Source organism: Hyperoodon ampullatus (assembly GCF_949752795.1).
Source record: "Hyperoodon ampullatus genome assembly, chromosome: 6".
Lineage (NCBI taxonomy): Eukaryota > Metazoa > Chordata > Mammalia > Artiodactyla > Ziphiidae > Hyperoodon > Hyperoodon ampullatus.
Genome location: NC_136919.1, coordinates 60,867,704 through 60,889,388, shown reverse-complemented (window position 1 = coordinate 60,889,388; position 21,685 = coordinate 60,867,704). Strand labels below are relative to the sequence as shown.

At 38.9% G+C, this 21,685-nt stretch overlaps 1 protein-coding gene across 3 annotated transcripts in view; it reads right to left on the bottom strand.

Annotated features, from left to right (window-relative positions):
- Positions 1-21,685, bottom strand: part of BNC2 (basonuclin zinc finger protein 2) — a gene marked incomplete at its 3' end in the record, with an annotated part of 301,189 nt that overhangs the window by 146,477 nt on the left and 133,027 nt on the right. For all 3 annotated transcript variants that reach the window (XM_079706197.1, XM_079706198.1, XM_079706199.1), the window contains one exon: positions 2,355-2,457. In XM_079706197.1, the coding sequence (XP_079562323.1) occupies positions 2,355-2,457 (103 nt within the window). The remainder of the gene's footprint in view (positions 1-2,354; positions 2,458-21,685) is intronic.

The following is a 21,685-nucleotide window of genomic DNA, read 5'->3' as shown; positions in this document are numbered from 1 at the left end:
AGATCTGAGAAACTTCGCAATTCATATACCAGAAACACAGAATTTCTAATGACATGGTAGGAAAAGCCGAATCTGATGTAACAGAAATACCTTATTCAAGTTTGGGGAAAAAAACCACATCCCTCAGAAAATCTTAGAAACAACCACTGGCCAGGGATAATTTATGTTGTTGAAGAAGGAAGAAATATTGCTTTTTCCCCCCATTACACTACTAATGTAATATGCACGTGGAAGTTAGACAGATAAAATAAACTGGTGACACAGTAAACTTTTATACTCACAAGGCTACCACAGTAGACAGATGATGGTAACACAAGATGGCTTTGGAAAAAATGAGAGGGAATGAATGAAAAGTCCTTTGTTTAATGACTGGATCCTCCCCACCCCCCTTATTGCTCATGTGCTGTCCAGTTTGTTGCTTTTAACATGTATAATTCATTTTAAAGACTTCATATAGTTTATCGTCAATGCTCACAATAATCTTACAAGGTAGATGTCATTAACCCTCTATTACAGATAAGAAAGCTCAGATGCAGAGGTGCTGGGCGACATGTCATCAAAGTTGTAGAGCCAGAATTTGACCCCGCACTGCCTCCAGGATCCTTGATGGGCTTGGGACATAAGCTATTATCTGGCAGAGCCAAAACTTACTGAGGGAAAAGAAGGACACTTGGGAAGTGTTATAAACTGAATTGTGTTTCCCCCACAAATTCATCTGTTGAAGTCTTCATCCCCAGTCCTTCAGAATGTGACTGTATTTGGAGAGAGGGCCTTTCAAGAGGTGATTAAATTAAAATGAGGCCCTTAGGGTGGCCCCTCATCCAATCTGACTGGTGTCCTTATAAGAAGAGGAATCTGGGTGCACAGAGACACCAGGGGTGTGCCTCACAGAGCAAAGATCACGTGAGGACACAGCGAGAGGGCAGCCATCTGCAAGCCCCTAAGAGGGGCCTCAGAATGAAACCACCCTGATATGGGACTTCTGGCCCTTCAGAACCATGAGAAAATAAATTTCTGATGTTTAAGCCGCCCAGTTGGTGGCATTTTGTTATGGCAGCCCTAGCAAACTAATGTAGGAAGGGAGAAAAAATCATCGAACGTAGTCACTTGCATAGACCACAAAAGCAACAGCAGCTCAAGTGTTGCTCAAAGCTGGACTGAGAGTTGTTACAGATTTTGGCCTTGTTAATAAAGCAGGAACAAGTTCCATCCCTGGAGGCACTGGAGGACTGGGGCTCTGTGTGCCAGGCACACGCCTTCCAGTGTGCTCCCCCCATACTACCTGATATACCTCTTGTCTCTCCCTCACAGAAACAGGGCTGAAATGGCCCCATAACACCAACATACATGCCCCAAGAAGCAAGATACATGATAAATTAAATGCATCTCAAGGCATGGTCCGGTGTCGTTCCCTCAGATCTTGCTAGAATAACATGACATTTATAAAAATACAACCCACTGGCTATTTGGCACTGCTTGGGAATGAAGAATATGTCCACTTAAGAGCCACTCCCCCAGGCTGTCAAAAAAATCTCAAGCCAGGATTTCTTCTATAAACATTACCTATCTTTTAAAATTATACAGTCTAGGAAGTGAAGAAAATTAATGTAAAATCTCTGCTTATTTGCAAGTCTCCTTTCGCCTCAACGTAAAAAACATAAACCAGACAGAAGAACACGTTAAATGCTCGGTCAAGGCCCACGGATGGGACAGCTCTGTGCATCTGGCAAAGAGCCTCCACCCTTCCCGCCCCAGCCCCCGGTCACCCTCACCCCGAACACACACCTATGCAGAGCTCACCCTCCACCAGGGCCAGCCAGCCTCCTCCAATCCCCGGGCACGCTGAAAGACGGTATTTACGGATTATTTTTTTTCAGACACAAGCCAAATAATGTTCCCGTTCACTCTCTCACCCACCTTAGACCATACAAAATTTAACATCTGGGAGGATAAACTCTGCCCCGAACGCAGATGACAAGGCTGAGCAGTCATGGAGGAGTTCTCCTCAAGCAAAGAGGACTTGCCAGCTTCCCTCTGAGGTCCAGGCCCTGAAAGGCCAACTGTGGTATGTTTGAGTTTCCATCGGGCCTGGTGCTTGCTGGCTGCTGCTATGTTCACTCAGAACCCAACTGTCCTATAAACATCTCGCCCTGCTGCTGAGAGCTGCCCGCCTGGCCTTACTTATTGGAGCCGAGAATATGCTATTTGGGAGCTGCAGGCTGCACGGGAACTAACACTTGGAGCACAGCTGACCCCTCTCTTCTCCAGGCCAGTGACAGCTCTAAAAAAGAAAAATTAAGGCACGCTCACACGAACATAACAAGAGCAGGAAGAAAAGTCCAGATTTTCCTCACCATGTGCCACCCAGCCATGTTTACACTGATCACAAGTCCTCAGGTTAATCTTCCCCGGCTGGAAACATTCACACGTGCAGTTCACCAGTGTGCAGCGGATGGCCTGCAAAGGAGAGGAGGAAAAAAGATCAGCATCTGTTCAAAGGTACCATATTTCTTCACCATTTTAATAATAACACCCACTTCCCATTTTTAACAGCTTTAGGGGCCTGGAGAGTTTTAAAAATAAATTTTGAAACCATCAAAATCTCTTACCAAAACATATTAGAAAACAACACTGATTCACTAATAGAATGTTTCATGCCATTCATAGGTGAGCTTTAAATTAGAAGCATAGACCGAGTAGTATAAGAGTAAAGGATTACATACTCTACAAGATGCTGGATCTGAAACACCAGGGACCCGAAGGAGAAAAAAATATTGCTGCTACCAAATAGGCACATTTAAGTTCATCCACCTGGCAACAGTGCAAAAAATATACACTCTCATACAATAATGTTCAAATGAAACGTTGTTCCAAGTAAAACATGATATACAAGTAATATTATTAGAATATTACTTTTCTTCTGCAGTGTTTCATTTAAATGTTTTATTAATCTTTCAGACACATTTTGAGAGACATTCCTGTTGGCCCAATAAGACCTGGCATATTTCTGGCATCATTTGTCACTTCCCAATTCCTTGTTTGTTCCCCCCTTGATATATCAAGTCCATTTTCATTCCTATTTTGAAAAATGCAAAACAACCCCCATTTTTAAAAAATGATGATGTAAGAGATTAAGTTTACATTTGTTTTTAGATCAGATGTAGAACAGGAAAAGACATGTATGTGAACATTTGATACTTGGAACAACTCACCTGTATCTTAGAAAACTGAAAGACACACTCAAAAACCTTTCATTTCTTTATAAGCACTTTAAAAAATCATCTCCCCGGGCTTCCCTGGTGGCGCAGTGGTTGAGGGCCCGCCTGCCGATGCAGGGGACGAGGGTTCGTGCCCCAGTCCGGGAAGATCCCACATGCTGCAGAGCGGCTGGGCCCGTGAGCCGTGGCCACTGAGCCTGCGCCTCCGGAGCCTGTGCTCCACAACGGGAGAGGCCACAGCAGTGAGAAGCCTGCGTACCGCAAAAAAAAAAAAAAAAAAATCTCCCCGGTTTACATTATAAAGTGAATCCACAGAAAATTAGCATTAGTGAAGTGTAACTTTTGATAGATTAAGAACCTATGCTTAAGAACGGTGCTAAAGCCGACCTATGCTCCTAGACTACAGTTAATAAATTTATCTCATACATTTAATTCTAACTTGCATGGCAGTTCTGAAGATAGAAGAGATTTAGTCCGATCATTCACAGATTAACCATCTACTGTAACTACCTGAACTGCCAGGAAAAGACCTCTCTACGGCTCTAGATGTAATCAATAATTACTGATTTGGGGGGTGGGGTGGAGAGAGGTACAGGGTTACCTGAAACTGCAGTGCTGGGCCTGAAAGCTACTCTCACTTACACAACTCCAGACGTTCATGTTCCTGGAACCAGCTGGATTTTTATATAAACTGTCTTATTTGTAACAGACAGTATTTTAGACATTGTTAACATGGTTGGGACAAACTCCATTTACAGAGAGTAAGACTGAATGGGCTTTGACTGCTCCCCATGCTTTAGATCAGGCGAGTTTAAAATATTTCTCTTTTGTTAATGAACATCAAATCTATAGGTCCCTATCAGTTTCCAATAGAGTCCTTGCCTAGACTCCTCTCTTTGCTTCACCTCCAACCTTGGTTTGCTCCTCTATTACTGCAAGAAAAACACTCAGGTATATCATCTGCCTGATATTTCAGGGCCTTTCTTCCAATGTCAATGGTCCAACTACATATTAGGAGGTTGTAAAACTTTGTTGTATGTATTAGTGATGAAAGGAAATAGTAGTAAGAAATAGGGGCAGCAAAGGAAATGCTGACTACGCAAGAATAATATATGTAGTTGAAGGTTAGAAGGGGAAATGTTTCTCCCCAAATTTCTTGTATCAACTTCAATAGTTTAACTGACTGAGCAATATGTCAGAACATTCCAGGTTAGAAAGAGCTTCTTTAAATGGTGTGTTCATTAATGAACTCACAATTTGATTGTACTATGGTAACACAAAACAAAACAACAACAGTTTAGAGGGCAGTGTTTCTACTAAAAACAAGGCACCTTACAAACTATCCAATTATAAATTCAGATGCAGCAACCACATTGACATTAAAATATTTATATAATCTGAAGTGCGATAACAGAATCTTTCATAAACACTAAGGAAAAAAAAGTCGCCTCTGTTTTACCAGACTAAGGAATGATCAAAACTAACAATGACTATCTCTCAAGGACTACACATTAACTCCAGCACAAAAAACATATATATTTTAAATCATTAATTTGATCATTTTGATTTGACAGTTATTTAACAAAAATACCCTCACTTTACATTGTGTTTAAAACATACTTTCGTCGGTTTTAATTATAGCTATATTCAGGACAAAACAAATTAAGAGACTGTAGATGTACTTTATTTTATGTATATTTATTTATTTACTGATTGAACTATTCATTCATTTACTGAGAACTAGTTTATGATTCAAATATTTTTCTCTCCCTAAATAACTTTATACATCTGGCACATTTGGGAATTAAACTTTTCAGATCATCATCCTTTTCCTTTTTCATAATTTTACCCTTTTTGTACCTAAACATACAAACATTGGAACACCTCAGCTCCTTTTGTATATAAACACTTGAGCACTGGAATATCCATTTTGTATTTCTATGACTTCCAGAAGGTCTATTTGTTTTCAATTCAGATTTATATAGACTACAATTGTTCCTTAAGGGAATTATATATATTTAAACAATATGGTCTAAATAAATATTTTGAGTATGAGACTATTGTGGCTTCAAAGGAAGTCTTATTCTAAGTAACATTTTTGAAACGGCATAAAAGTTTGACATACTATTTATTCACAACAAAACAGAACCAATGTGATCACTTGCCAACTCACCCACACTTCAAAAAAATAAATTATCATAAAACTCTCAAGGCCAGTGAAGCCTCAAAAACATACACACTTTACAAGGAGAGAGCTGGGAAGAGCAGAGATGGTGAAGCTTTCATTTTGGTGAGCACATCCATTTCTTCATGTAGCTAGTATATGAATGCTTCCCACCCACTGCCGGGCATTCATGACTACAGAAAATTCAGCGGCGATAACGAGGTGACAGAAAGGGGACACCAGGAAAAGAGCAGACAATTTGATCAGGATATTCCCACCTATAGATGCAGGACCCTTATGCAGGTCTGGCCAACTCAGGCTAACAACCCCTCCACACCTCCAGGACGCCACTTCAGCGAGTGCCTGAAACTCTTTCCTCCATTTCAGTAGGATAAGCTTTTCCAACACCCCAAGAACAAGAACAAATTTTCTTAAGCCTGCAACTTATTTAAAGTAATGATTCCTCTGCTTAACTTTGCCATAGATTTCTTGAAAGAAAAATCCATGCACCCACCACCCACTGCTTCCACCTACATTTTAATTGTGCAATCTGGATTCTGCCCCACACAGTCCTGAAACTGCTGTCTCCAAGAGGAATGTTCTCATCACATCTGGTCCCCTTTTCTAGCCTCCTCATTCTCCTAGACCCCGAGGCAACTTAAGGCACTAACTCTCCTTCATTGCTGGGCTGTAGAGACCAACTATCCTGGTTTATTGACAGCAGCTTCTCACTCTCTCTCCACTGTAAATAAATACAGGTGTTTCCCACGGCCGGGCTCTTCGTTCTTTAATTTGGCAATTTCACCCCCTCCTACAGCTTCAAATATCATCACTATGCAAAGCCCATCACTGTGGAGCCAAGTACTGTGTTAAGTGGCAGAAATGGATGGCAGAGTCCCTGTGCTCAAGGATTTGACAGTCAGAGCTCATGGGCAGTGGGTTCAGAGGAGAGATCCTAAGAACAGAAGGAAGCCCTTGAACAGGTTTGGGAAGCACCATTTCTCCCTCTTTATGCCTTTATCTTTTCTTCTACCAAAGGTAGGGCTTTAAATTTTATCTACAACAGTAAACTATTACCTATTATCAGTAATAGCTAGATTTACTGGATATTTGCCATTTTCCAGATACTGTGCTTAACTATTTACAAACATTAGCTCTCCCTCAGAAAATACCACGAGGTCAGTACTATTATTCCCTTTATTTCACAAAGGAGGAAACTGAGATGGAGCTAATTCAGGACCTTGCCCTGAAGTCACAGGAATCAGATTCCAGGTCTGTGTGAGCTCTCCACCCACTCGCAGGCAGCCATGGGGCAGAGCCCCTCCGTCTGCCCCCCCACCTCACTGTGTACTGTTAACTCCTGCTCATCTTTCAAGCTTTCAACTCAAATACTACTTCCATTCCCCAGGGCAGCTGCCCCCAAGGGATATTTCTGTCGCAGCACTTATCACAGTTGTGAATATTATATTTATCTATACTTACTCATTATATATATATATATATATATATATATATATATATATATACCTATATCTGTGTGACTATTTGATTAAAGTCTGTCTTTCCCTGTAGAATTTAAGCTCCTTGAAGGCAAAGTGACATATTGTTGGGCTTACAGTGTAAATATAATGGCAAATAATAGGTGCTTAAAAGGCACTTAAAGAATGCATGAGTCTTCCGAGCCTCTTTCCCATCTGTAAAATGACGGTAACAATAACATCACAACAGTGTCAAAAGACTCAAATGAAATAATGAATATAAAGCATGTGCCACTGTGTCTAGTGATAGCAAAAGCTCAAAAGATGGAAAACATTTATGACCTCAAGAAACTTTCCACATATTACATTTGAATTTTCCCCTTATGATTCTTCCCAATGTATTTTTTCCAACACCTTGTAAAATGCTTAACACATATTTAGTCTTAATGAATAAATGAACTTTGACATATATGATGCCATATTCTTCATACTATAATCCTCTAAATTGGGCACGACAGGGATTATTATTTCTGTTTTAATACTGGGGTTCAAAAATGTTCATTTAGGTGTTACACATCTCTTAAATGATAGGGTGGATTTCCCAATTACTAATCAGTTTATTTCCATTACCTATAGAAAAAGAAGAGATACAGTTAAAACCAGTAAATTATGAATATTCATGTTCAAAAGTATATCTAGAATTCATAAAGTAGACCAATTTAGTATAAAAATATTTAATCAAAATTCAGTCAGTAACACTTATATTTGAATATTAAGCAAGAGTGCATTTGCTAGTATTCTGGATGAGCACCAAAGCCCTATTCAAATAACAGATTCCGTTATCACTAAAACTGAAGAGTCTTTAAGCTTCATTGTACTCGTAGCTGGCTTGAACTCTGCAAGTTAATGTGAACTGAACATCAATCTTCTCACCAAATGATATTTCTCAGAAAAGCACAGATTGTGGCTTCAGCTAATATTTAGCATATATCACAAAAGAACTATACACAAGGTTAATTAATACATCTCCTGTTAGCTGTTCCTTCTTTGGGAACACTTACAGAAGTTACCTATTAATACAAAACAACAAAAGGCAAAATAAGGCCATGGGGCATATAGAAACATAAGACATATTCTGAAGGAACAATCATAGAAAGAGAACCTCCCTTCCCAAAACCCCCCAAAATAAGACTAATTTCAGTTCTGGGTTTTGTCTTTCCACACAAAGAAAACTATTTGCCAGGAGATCCCCTCAAGTGTTCATTAACCTGGCCAAATATCTCATATATAACTAAAAATCCTTCTTAAATCTGCTTTCTCCTTATTCATTTCTGGGGAGGATACCAAGATTTACAACTTGGATTATGAAATTCTACTTGAATCATTTAAAAATGTTTAAGAGTTAAGAACATAACCTACACTAAAACTGAATTACTGAAAAAGCCAATCATTAATATAGCATCCATCTGTCCCACTAGTTTCTTCCAGAAACTTAGGTGGTACAATCTAGGTGTACAAATTAATTGGCTATAATGGTTATCAGTGACAAGGTTTGCCTTTCTTATTTTTTAACAAGAACAAATTTCTTAATAAAATGAATTTTCTACTTTGGAAATCACATGTAGGTGTGATAAATAGGTAAACCCAGCCAAACTTCCATGAAAATCCAAAGTAGTCCATGTTGTAATTAACTATTATTAATTCATCTCTGCATATGTTATTCACCTCTGTACATACAGGTCCCAGAAGGAAAGGTATGTATGGTGCCAAAGGTCAAATAAACCTTTTTTATTAGGTAGGAAAACTGTCCTTCAAAGACTTCTGTCTTTAAAAAAATCTGGAAAATTATCCATAATGAATCTGGAAACTAACTCTTCTAGGATTGTCTCAGAATACACTGCAGTAATTACAAAGTAACAGCTACTAAGCATTATGGATGAAGAGAGTAATCTTATATGTGACCAAAAAAAGATGGACTGCCACACATATTTATACATCTTGTGTATAAAGTACCTAAGACCGTACTTCAAGCATTGCCACAGAGATTCTCAAGAACTCACATGATAGGAATGGTGATTTATTAAGTAAGGAAACAGCTCCCTGTATAAATTTCAGGACAGTTTTTCCTCTTCCATTTTCACATGGCTGATCCATAAAACTAATGGAAAAGCAACAACTTCCAAAAGAAGTACTCTGAGTTTTAGCTAAGACTTTGAAAATCTATATGATATTGCCTTTGTAGAAGAACAGTGTCTTAAATTTGCCTAAGTCATGATGCAACTTGAGCAAAGAAAAAAATTTTTTTGGCATGGTGGATAACTTCTGAGCTTACTAGACAGCTACAAGAGAAATTTGCTTTTACGTGACTACAAAACACATACAGGCTGAAAGGAAAGGTATATCCATATCCACCTGTTGTGCTGGCAGGTTTTACAATCAGGTATCAAAACAAGACAAGAAGATGTGAGTTGGATAGACATAGAACACTGAGACCCCTGGTTTTAAATATACTGCAAAGAAGTTTTATAACAACCTAAAAAGTCTTATCTAACTCTGACTCTGAGACTATTAATATAAACCTATAGTTGCAGTAAGGTGGGTATGTTTTCTGTATTTACGCAAGGAAATGTACAGATCTGAGTTTGGACAATGTTCACAGAATTCACAAGAGGTGATTATCAGTGATTATAGAGTGTAGAGTAAAAGTAAAGGGCTCACAGAGTATTAAACTGCAATGTAAATGCCACTACTCGTAATAGTAACAGCAGCAAATGAGAAGCAATGAAATTACTGTTTGCTTAACCAAACCCCTTAAAAATTCACACAATGGGCCAGCAAAAGTATATATCTTAGTTTGTGGTAAGATAAACTAGAAATTAGAAATCGAAAAATGTATTAACCTTTGTATAAAAGGTTCCTTAAAATGTGTCTAATTGCTTTTTAATGTCATATGAAGAAACAGCAACCTGATAAAAGTGATCATTTTGTTGTACTTATGTGCTCTGAAATTTCTTGATGTCTTTTCATCAATCAGATCTTGCGGCTGAGTCAGAAGATTTGAAAAGACATGGTCAGTCCAGACTCACTACGAAGTTCAGATGCCACTGATCTAAACAATGGACAACAAGGTCAAGACAGAAAGCTGGGCAATTCAAAATGGCCAGACTCCAACAAGACATCATAAGAACATTACTCACCAAGGAAATATTATCTTCACAATAAGCACATACAAAATACCTGAAAGAGATTCACTGTGAAAAGGTAGCCTTTAAACATCAGTTACTGCTAAAAATCAGAAGACTTAAAACCTCATTTTAATTTTCTCTTAAGAGGTGTAATTCTCTACCCCACCCCATCACCTGGCAAATGGATAAACAAAGTATGGTATATTTACATAGTGGAATATTATCTGGCTAATAAAAAGGAATGAACACTTGATATTACTACAATATGGATGAACCTTAAAAACATTATGCTGAGTAAAAGAAGGCAGATACAAGAGATCCTAAATTATATAAGTCTATTCATATGAAATGTGCAGAACACAGAAATCTGTAAAGATAGGGAGTAGTTAGTGGTTTATTTTTGAGGTGATGAAAATGTTCTGGAAATGACTGTGATGATGGTTGTGTATAACTGTGAATATACTAAAATCCATTGAATTGTACACTTTAAATGGGTAGAGTGTATGATACATGAACTCTATCTCAATAAAGCTGCTTAAAAGTGAGGAGGGTAAACCTACTACATTCACCTAATTTCTTTTAGTGGTGTTAAAACATTTAATTCATAAGATATTATTCCCCCAGGGACACAATGTAGCATAATACCCTTCTTTAACCTAGTAGGTCTTCAATATACAAATGCTAAATGAGTGATTAAACAGAAGGCAAAGCAACTAAAGAATTTCACTGCTGCTTAAATCTGAAAATTCCTTCTACTTTGAAAGTATTAAAACCTGGTATGTCCATTTGAAAATGACAATGACTTTTAAATCCACTGCCATTTTTCTTTTTTTTTTTTTTTGCGGTACGCGGGCCTCTCACTGTTGTGGCCTCTCCCGTTGCGGAGCACAGGCTCCGGACGCGCAGGCTCAGCGGCCATGGCTCACGGGCCCAGCCGCTCCGCGGCATGTGGGATCCTCCCGGACCGGGGCACAAACCTGCGTCCCCTGCATCGGCAGGCGGACTCTCAACCACTGCGCCACCAGGGAAGCCCCACTGCCATTTTTCTATCAGGAAAATCCAGGAAATCCTTACATCCTTCAACAAATTTGGGGTGAGGAGGCCTCTCAGTTATAATGTTCATCAAGGTACTAGAAAAACTCAAAGAGAATTGTTTAAAATTGACAATGGTGAATTCTGTCATGTACACTAGTAAAAGTATTCCTCAATTTACTGTGATGAAAAAATTACCTCCACAAAAGTCAAGAAACAAATACGGTTTAAGGGGAGGGGGCAAAGAGAGAAACCATATAATCCTGAGTAGATGTTCATATATGAATGTGAATGTTTCTGTGACTATGTGTGAATATATAAATACAAACAGGGAGAAAGGGACATACACAGAGGCACATAAATTTTCACAGACACGGATCCAATGAGCATCTGTAGTCATTAGCTTACGACCACAACCGACTATCAGTCGACACGAGGAAGACCCCATTTAAATAATTTAGGAGTTCAGAGTAAAAATCAACAGCGGGATATAGCCAATTATATGAAGAAAATACCCTTGCTTCTATGGCATCAAAGCCTATGCAGGCTTTGGAGTGCATGTGTTATGTTTTTTTCCCCCAATTAAATAGGGCCTATGGTAATAAAAGCTATTTTGTTAGGCATTTAGTAATATTAGAGAAATAGGAAATGAAAAGGCATTTCAACTTGGGCAGAAACATTTTATTTTCTTACCTAACAGTTAACAATTAAGATATTCCACTTACTGTCTGTACTTACAAATTTTACAGACTACTTAGGCAGCTGTGATAACGTAATGAGAAAAGAAACACTCTTCCCATGAACACACACCTATCGTCTAATTGAAAATAAGGGATTAGCTCACTGTAAAAAAGAACCACATTTTCACTAAGCTCAGTCTACATTTACCAGAATACTTAACTTTGTATAAGGAGCCAAAGCACCTCTGATATCATATGAATGATAAGCAATACTCATCTCATTTTACCTTAATGTTGAATCAGCAATTCTGTATTCCATTGATAGACATTTTATTCATTTTCACTAAGGCAATTTGAAAGGTGGTAATGTGACTACATTTCCCTGTGGCATTCATGACAACAATTACTTACATAATATGATAGGGAAGGCATTAATAAGGAAGGGATTTGGAATGAGATGCAAGGAGATTTATAAACCTTTCAGCACTTTACGAAGAAATACTCCTCATTAGGCAAGAAGTAAGACAAGATGAAGCCTAAGTTCTGGTTATTTCACGGAAGCAGCTACCATCCTGGGAAGAATGGTTTGCACGAATGTCCCCTACTTTGGTGACCAAGCAGAGAGGTCCAGGAGTAACCCAAGACTTGTCCGAAGCTGGGCCAAATGTAAGGCATCGCTCTAAATCGAGGCCACCTCCCCTTCCCAGACGGCACGGGAAGGACCCCTTTAAGGAAGGAGTGCCTCTCAATCCTTCTCGTTAAAAGGAGCCAGCCACCTTATTTCAAATGCCAAAGCACAGTAATCAATCCATTTACCAAGGAAGAGCATAAGGTGGGTGACCTTTTAACTGAATTTACTCTAGGTTTGTGAAAAGAATTTATCCCAGTGAAGCAACAAGGGAGACAGGTCGTTGCATTTTCGAACGTATCATTTCAAATGACAGCTCTGATTGCCCAGGCCAGTTGAGGTAGCCTTTGTGAGACTTAACAACATCCCACGTCGGACGGTGCCATGAAGCTTGCATAATACTTCAAATACATTCTTGTATTTAATCATCAAAATCCCCCAAATTAGAGATTTTTCAAACAGCCGAAAAATGAGGCTGTGAGATGTCCTTAAATGGCCACAGCTGGTAATCCAGGGCTCGCTCCACCCGGCCTGGGCGGGAGAGGCAGGCAGCTGAGTAATCCCCCTTGCTACTCTCCTCCACAGTGAGATTTCCTCAGATATTCTTCCAGTTCCAAGAGCAGTTTGAGACTGAATAGGAAATGTGGAAGAAACTACACACAAAGGGAGAGGCGTGGGGGAAGGCTTTAGGCAACTTAAAAAGATGAGGTAAACTGCTAAGTAAGCAGTTAACCATTTACACTAGGATTTTCTATGAACAAAGTGGCACTTTTTTAGACAAAGAAAGCGACTCTCAACAGCTTTCTATGGAGTCTGTCAATCGTTACATTAAAAAAGGCCAAAATCTGAAAAAAGTGAGGCAAGGATTTGCCAAAAACACTGCTTAATTTTACACCATCTTGCTTCTACCTTGTCTTGGGATTGTCCATTAACAGAATATCTCAATAAACATTTTAATACTGTCCATCATTCATGTGTCTGTGCATCATAACTATGCCTGATTAAGAAAGAATATGTTTCTTTGCCCAAGAGCAGATATCACCTCCGGAGTCATACCTATTACAAATAATAATAATGATATGATGAAACAGTCTACAGTGCCCTCTTATACGTTATTTATGTTAGGTCATAGACTCCCCAGGGGTCTGTGCTGAGACCTGGACTGGCTTCATTAGAGCATCATATAAATCACTAAAGGCACATCTTGATCTTACCACTGGCTAGAGTCGCTGGAATTTTTCAAGTGGAACCTCTCAGGTGAAAACATTTTTTAAAAACACAATGTTATCATTTCTTCTAAAACGTGGGTTTCTCAAATTGAGTCCGTTACATTCAGATGCTCATAGAAATCCCACAAATTTCTACGGACTCTATAAGCATCTGAGGGTAACAGGTGCCCTAGAGTGTTGCAAAAAACATTATTCTCTTTTGAAGGATTAAAGGACAAAGAGAGACATATAGAGAAAGACAGCAAGAAACAGATCATCCAGCTGCTAACAAATGCTTTGACATCACTGAGCAAATGGGGAGACCAATGCAATGGTTGTCAGGAACTCTGAGCTAACTCTTGAAAATTAAGAAATAAATAGAAAGCTTGTGGGAAAAAAGAGAGTCTTCCAGAACAATGTTAATGTCATGTTGGGCATGAGGACTGGGTTCACACGTGTGTCAGCTGAATCAACATAATGGGCTATAACAGCTTCGAAGCAGCTAATATGGTCCATTGGGTCAATAATCCGTGAACTAAGAAGGATTTACTTGATAGACTATAAATGGTTCATAAGAACTCAAGAATCACTCCATCAGATCAAAAATCCAATTTTCATATGGTGCCTTTCTATGAATTAGCCAAAAGACAGTAATAGCTCTAAAAGACTTCAAGGTCTATCAGTTAAAATTTTACTTTGTAAAGAACAGTGTAGAGGAGGAAGAATTAAATGCCTCTCTCTCTTTTTGGTGAACCAACCTATTTTAAAGGGGAAAAATATACTTTATGACGGAAAGCTAATATACAACAGGGAATGTTCAAGGGGCTTTTCACATTTTCCTCTGGGCACCTGAATGTATGGATCCAAAGAAAGGACATGCAGGCATATACATTCCCTCCTCTCTGTCTCTTTGATATGTCTCCACATACATACAGATACTACCACTAAGTATCAATAAATTAGAAACAATATTTCTAGGATAGCAATATCTAAAAATAAAGATTTATATTTTATTTTTGTTTCTGTACACGGTTTATAGTTGTGGGTCTGCTGTGTGAGGCCTGCAGAGACATTTGGGACAGCACATGGATATTAGTAAACTCTTTCATCCTCACGTATGGAAAAGCAGGCCAAAGAAACTACAAAAGGTAAACAGTAAGAACTACAACACATTTTCAGCATTTAAGAGAGAGAGAGAGACAGAGAGAAGAGGGTTGGTCCACAGGTTGGCTAAAGCTTATACAGCCAGTGTTTACAGATAACTGCAACTTCTTTCCACCCTAGACTGCAGAGAAATACTAGCCTTTATCCTGTGTTTTGAATTTCATTACATATTCACACTAGGTGATAGTGGCTGCAGACTAATTTTTTTAATGTAAGCCCATCTATGTGAATAATTGTATTTACTAAGTTCATGGCAACGAAGAAAAGCAGAGGAAAATGTTCCAGAAATATAAAAGGCTGTAATTAGAATTCTTAGCAAGAAAGAATTCCTTTACTAGGGAAGAAAATGTGATCTATCACCTCTCTCTCAAAATGCTATTAGCCTCTCTTCATCATAAGGATAATAAGAAGGAATCTTTTCTTTTGCTTTTTATAAGAGTAACACTGAATAAAATAATAAATGTTTTTACATCAAAGTATATTAGCTATTGACATAAGCTCGGTCCTCTTAACTTTCACACAAGGGAAAGAAAAATTCCAATAATTCTGAAATAGACAGATAAAACTTTTCTCTGTGGCTATGGCCATGTACTATTATACATAACTGCTTATTTTTAAAAAGAGCCTTATTGGTGCTCTCTGAAGGATTTTCTTTTATACATAGCTTTATCCTATAATTTTGTCCCTGTTGGGCATGCTGCCTAAATTTAAACACAAACAGTCAAGCAATGAAGAAACATTAACACATTTACTGTGAACAAAAACTCCCAGTTGTACAGTGAAATTTTAATACATTTCAACTTATCTCTTTTACTAATGGGGAGAGTACAAACCCTGCAGGAATTCGCTCTGCAAACTGGTAATTACAGTAGACTCACTTTTTTTATAATGCATATGTATAGTCAGACACAAAAAACCCTGGCTGCCCTTTTGATGTAGGTTACAATAGGAATGTTTTAAAAATTATGAAAATCTACAGCAATTTTAAAGGAATGCATTATTTCATGGAAAACTGTCCTTTAACTCTGTATATAGACACAAATAGACACATAGTTAGATATCTGCTTTACACACCAGAAGGCACAATCTTTATCAGTATGTACTTTTATGCCATTTTCCCCGTAATCTTGTACAGAATAAATCCACTACTTTTTGTACAAAGCTGGATGTGACTTTGAATATCATAATTTATCTCTTACATAAAGATGATATTCTTTCATTCTATGCCTGATCTTCCTGTTTTGTCCTCTCTAGTTTGGGGGATTTAAATCTGTATTTTGAGACCTCATAGAACCTCTTCATTAACTAATTAAGGATCCCAAACCAATACGTTATCTCTCAGTATAAGCAGATGTGCCCCTTGACCACAAAGACCCTATGTACATACCTGCAGAGAACAAGAACCATACACTGTAATATTAATAATAATAGTAGCACAGACAGTTGACAGAAATGAGGTAAAATCTGTTCCTATTCACATCACTTGCTAGACACTTTACATTTCTCTGTCAAATTTTTGGTTCCGTAACAACTTTAAAAGAAATTGAAATCTGATAGAATGTTAACAGGCTATCAAAGTATAATTTACATTAAACTCGTATTTCTAAGTATTGGCATATGGGTAGCGGGGGTGGAAATGAAAGCAGAAAAAGCTTCCAAGTGGACATAACTTTTGAAATGCTTTGTGAATTTCAAAAAAAAAAAAATGAAGTTGCTAAAATGTTTATCTGTGACTGAGGAGCATCTACAAATTCCAGAGATATCTATCTGAAAATTATAAAATTCAGGTACAACATAAAACATACAGCATGTGCTACCAAAACAGGCAAGTTGCTGTATAGAAGTCATTTCCTGGTCACCCAACTTCAGGAAAGAGAGTGACAAGAGATAAACATTCTCAATAGGCTTGGTTATGGCAGATCCACTCACTGCTAAGCAAAGATATATTTTAGATACACATGCTAGAAAAATGTACCTTATACTAAGGACACACATGCCTAGCTCTTCTTCTAGGCAATGCTACTAACAGTCTAACCTTAGGTCTCCCTGTCATTACAAAAAAGAATGCTTTCTTCTGTGACATCCCCACCTCTCTGCTCCCAAAGGCTGCTTATGTGATAGTGTGCCTGAAACCAAAACAAGAAAACCAGACTCATCATAGTTCAAGAGCCAGGCACTGGCTCTGTCGCAGGCAATGTATATAATCCTCGGGCAACACTACTGCTTCCACTGGCAATGAAATGACACGTTTCTCGTTTTTTAAAAAAAGCCAAACACCAAGATAGATGATAGATAGATAGATAGATAGAGAGAGAGAGAGAGAGAGAGAGATACAGATATTCTTTCCTTAAAGTCAGTTTTTGCAGCTGCCACTTTTCTTCCTTGATCCAAGTGTTATGAAAAATATCAAATACGTTGTGGCTTTAACATGAACAAATTAACAGAAGTACACCTCAAGGACAGCTACGTGTAAAACGTGAGCCTCTGCAAAATCCATTCACACTATATAAACACAACTGAACCTTAAAGAGCAACACCTTTAAAATGTATATGGTCCATCATAGACAAAGCATTCATGCTTTCATCTGCTACGTCTGTTACTCCAAAGACTGTCATAGACGTTGTGAACTATAAACAAACATAACATCTGCCCCATCCTCGTGGAGTTTTGAAAGCCAAGTGATCAGGGACATGAGTTTAACGTCAACCATCTTCAAATAATTTGAAGGGTTATATCATAACTCATGTGCTATCGTTATTTACAACTTTCTAAGGGTCAAAAGGAAAGAAGCAGAAATTCAATATTCTGATTCCCTTGCTGCAAGGCACAGCAACGGCTTTGAATGAAAGCCTACAGATGAAGCCCTTCATGACAAAACACACACACCCTTCCAACACCTTCTCCAAATGAATGGGTCTCTCAGTTTGTCTTTCAGTAAAGGGAAAAAGTAAAGGTTGGGGAGGTCAATTTGAATTCCCTGCACAGGCTGATGAAATCCTTCTAATCTGCTTTCCTGCTCTGGAAAGCAATGAAATTGTTGGACTATTAGAGAATCCTGTCTAGAAGGTAAGTAATACATGAAAAACAGGCAATGTGTTAGGATAAGCTTAACACTTTGATACATTTGGATTTTTCTTCAGTGATTTAGAGGGTCATTTCTTTATGTTGTGGTGCTTCCACCTCTTCAATACAAGTACCATGAGACAAGTCAACATATTACTGGATGGCCGGATGATTAAATACACACAAGTTAGCTTCGGCAGTCTACAAATATGATAAAGGAAGACAGCAGCAACCGAAGTTTCACTGCATTTATCACTCATCCACATTCAGAACCCTGATATAAAAGAGATCTATACCTAGCTTATATTATATATTATCCAAGAGGGACCCTAAATAGATGGCCACAGACCACAGATATCGCTATTCATGAAACTGGACATCAGTGCCAAAAACAAAACCAGAAAGAGTACAAGTTAGATTTACGCAAAGTACCTCATAGTTTTGTAAGATGACTGTTTCCTATACTATTTGAATGATTAGCATGTCCCATTTGGGTGGACCATAAATAGATCAGGAAGGAACAATTCAATACGATTTCACTGAAACATTATTTGAATATCCAAAGAACTGGCAGTGAACATGTTTGAAAATTTTGTTTGTTCATATCCAGTATATGTGAGGCTATTATTTTCATTGCAAAATATATTACCTGTGTTCAAATTAACACCGAGGCATAGCTGCCAGATTGTATGGCTCAGATATAAGTAGGAGGGACAGAATTTTCAGTGGGTGTCTATCGGCACAGTATTATTTTCTTTTAGACTGGTCTACAGACAGATTCAGCTTTTTACCTCTGAATCAGGAATTAACAAATTTTAGAATCGGCCTACCTAATGCTTATCTAGCCATATTCTAGTTGCCAAAGCATCATTTTTAATATTTATCTCCATGAAAAATATTTTAGATTCTTTGTGTCCATTTACTGAAATGGAGCTTTTCCCCCAAATTAATGTAATTATTAATTTCTAAAAGTCAATGATAAGGGTGGGGAGGGGGGAAATCCTCAGGTGCCTAAACTAGTATGAAGTGGTAGTATTACATCAGCTACTAAAGCTAGTTTGTGTGTATTAGTAACTTGAGGCTCTCTGCACACAGGTGTCAGGTATGTTAATTACCTTTTGTCTCATAAAATAAAACATATAAAGAACAAGGATGAGAAATACAAAATGTGTGCTAAGGATGCCTCCAATGTGAAGCTGCTTCTTGTTTGAATTTGGAGTCGGGGAAAGTAGTGCTGGTGCCTTTTTTCTTTTATGATTTAGACATCTTAGCTAGAGCAAGATGAGTCTGAACACTGAAAGTGAGATTTATCAATGAGCTGAGGAAACCAAATTTCTTAGCACAATTTCATCTTCTTTTGCTAAGGGCCCAATGCTTCTACTTCTTTAAAAAACAAAGCAAACCAAAACCTTCACCTTTTAAATACAAAAGAGAACTGGTCTGCCTCAGAATCATCTGTGGCACTCTACAGAAGCACCACTGCCCTGGACCAACACACTCGAATGAACCCACTAGAATCTCAAGTGTACTTGCAGAGGGGGTGACTCCTCACATTTTGTCCCAGGTGCCTCAGTGGCCTCACCAGTGTCTTGGCCTGTAATTGTTAATTTCACCACGGTGCCTGTAAGAGGCATGGAACAGTGCTGAGAACAAAACAAATGGACATAAATGCGAGAAGATGCTCTGTTTGAAGGACTTCAGGGGTGAAGGGAAATCCCAAACTTGTTTCACATCCCCTTGGACACCGGGAGGGAAGGAAGCCATTTCCTGAGGATGGCCTCAGGAGCTTTTCCAACCTTAGAAAGCAGAGCCTCTCCCAGGGAGCTGTGGGCCAAGCCAACTGTTGAAGCAAGATCCCAGGACAGACTCCTGAGCCTGAAGCTGATGAAGAAGGGAAGAGGAAGCTGGGAGGGCTAGGGTCTGGGTAGCTCAATGGCTATCCGTTTTCATTTTAAATGGATGCTGGGAAGAGACATAAATGATTATTAATATGACTAATCAATTCCCCTAGGAATCCCCTTCCTCCCTTAAAGCCACCTCTCACCAATTTTTCAATATGGACTTAAGAAAGCAGAGTTTGTCGACACCTGGCAGTGACTGCTGTCACACTTTCCTACCTATGGAAGTCAGGTAATACCTGTACCTTTTTTTTTTTTTCTTTTTTTTGCGGTACGCGGGCCTCTCACTGTTGTGGCCTCTCCCGTTGCGGAGCACAGGCTCCGGACGCGCAGGCTCAGCGGCCATGGCTCACGGGCCCAGCCGCTCCGCGGCACGTGGGATCCTCCTGGACGGGGGCACGAACACGTGTCCCCTGCATCGGCAGGCGGACTCTCAACTACTGCGCCACCAGGGAAGCCCTACCTGTACCTTTTAAAAGGTAATACACAGGAAAGTGCCTGGCAGTCCAGTCCTTCCAACACAGCTGCTCAGTAATGCTTCTCTTCCTTTCCTAGTTCCTGCCCTTGTATGTAATCATCAAAGTATGGAAGCTACATGCAGCAACAGAGTTTTAACATACTTAAAAATTTCTAAGGACAGGGTGCTCATCTGCTTTCTTCTTCTTTTCTTTTTGTCTTTCCAAACCCCTTGCAGCAACTCAATCCTTCACTCCAGGCCCTTATGAACACAAAAGAGGTTTTCCTCCTAATTTATGGTAACTGTAAGTGAATTAGGCCAAACAGCTCCCAAACTGATTTTTGAAAGACTGATATGCCCTCTTCTGGCTTCTTATTTAAGAAAAAAAAGAAAACAAAAATGTTAGTACATTAGATGCATAAAAGAGTGGTTTATCTGCTGTATTTATTACTAATAATTTTAATGACTTAATAGAGATTTTCTCAGACAAGTGATAATATCTGGAGGTCCCAATATTATGAAAGGTGAGGACACCTTTCAATAACAAGATACTCAGCCAAGGGGCTGGCTTTCAACAAATTTTTCCCCAAGTCAATTAACGAGGCTGAAGATGATATAAACTGCATGAACAGGGGTCAGAAAAGGAAAATCAAAATATGTGTACCCACTAGCAAAATCTAAGAAAAAGTCCTCCCCTCGATGCCACATGCCCCACAGTGCACCCCACTGTATGCCCACGCAGGCCTGCTTTCACAGCTTGGGCCGACAGCGATGCCAATTAGTGTCAGTTGTGATGGGGTTTTAGCAACACGGCCCTCTGTCTTAGAGGAAGTGGGCTGCAACCACCAACTTACTGTACAGAGGCAACCTAACAACCCATTAGGTGGAAATGACTTTTCAGCCACTTCCTCCAGGGACTGCATCAGAAACTGATGGCTTAGACAGATGGGAACATTTTTACATTTCTGTATTAACTGCATCCAGGAAGGTGGATTTTTATCATGTAATGCTGCCCAGTCCTCATTCCATCCAGTCTCCTCTGTTTACTCCTTCACTCCCTGTAATAGAATGGCATATAACGTTACCTAATAAAACCATGGACTACGTTTCCTAGAAATAGAGGGAGCCATCTCACTGTGTGTATTCAGAGTATGCTATGGGTCATCCACTGAAACTTTTGGGCATCACTGAAAACAAAAAAATTCATTACTGGAATACTGCTCTGGCGTAGCATTTTGTGTTTTGAAAAGATGTTGATGGTTACCATTTATGCCTCTAATTGTTAAGCTGGTATTAGATTTGGTTAAATCTATCAAGAAGCAAAAGCAATCCTACTCCTGAGTCCAGGAAAGGATGGTCAGCCCTGCAAACAGGAATGCTCACACCTTTGCTGTGATGTAAAGGCTGGGCTGTAATCCAGCATTACATCCATGTGCGCGTGTCGCTGTAGTACTAAAAACAAAATTTACTTCCACTCAGAGGACCTGATAGAATACTAATGCACAAGAA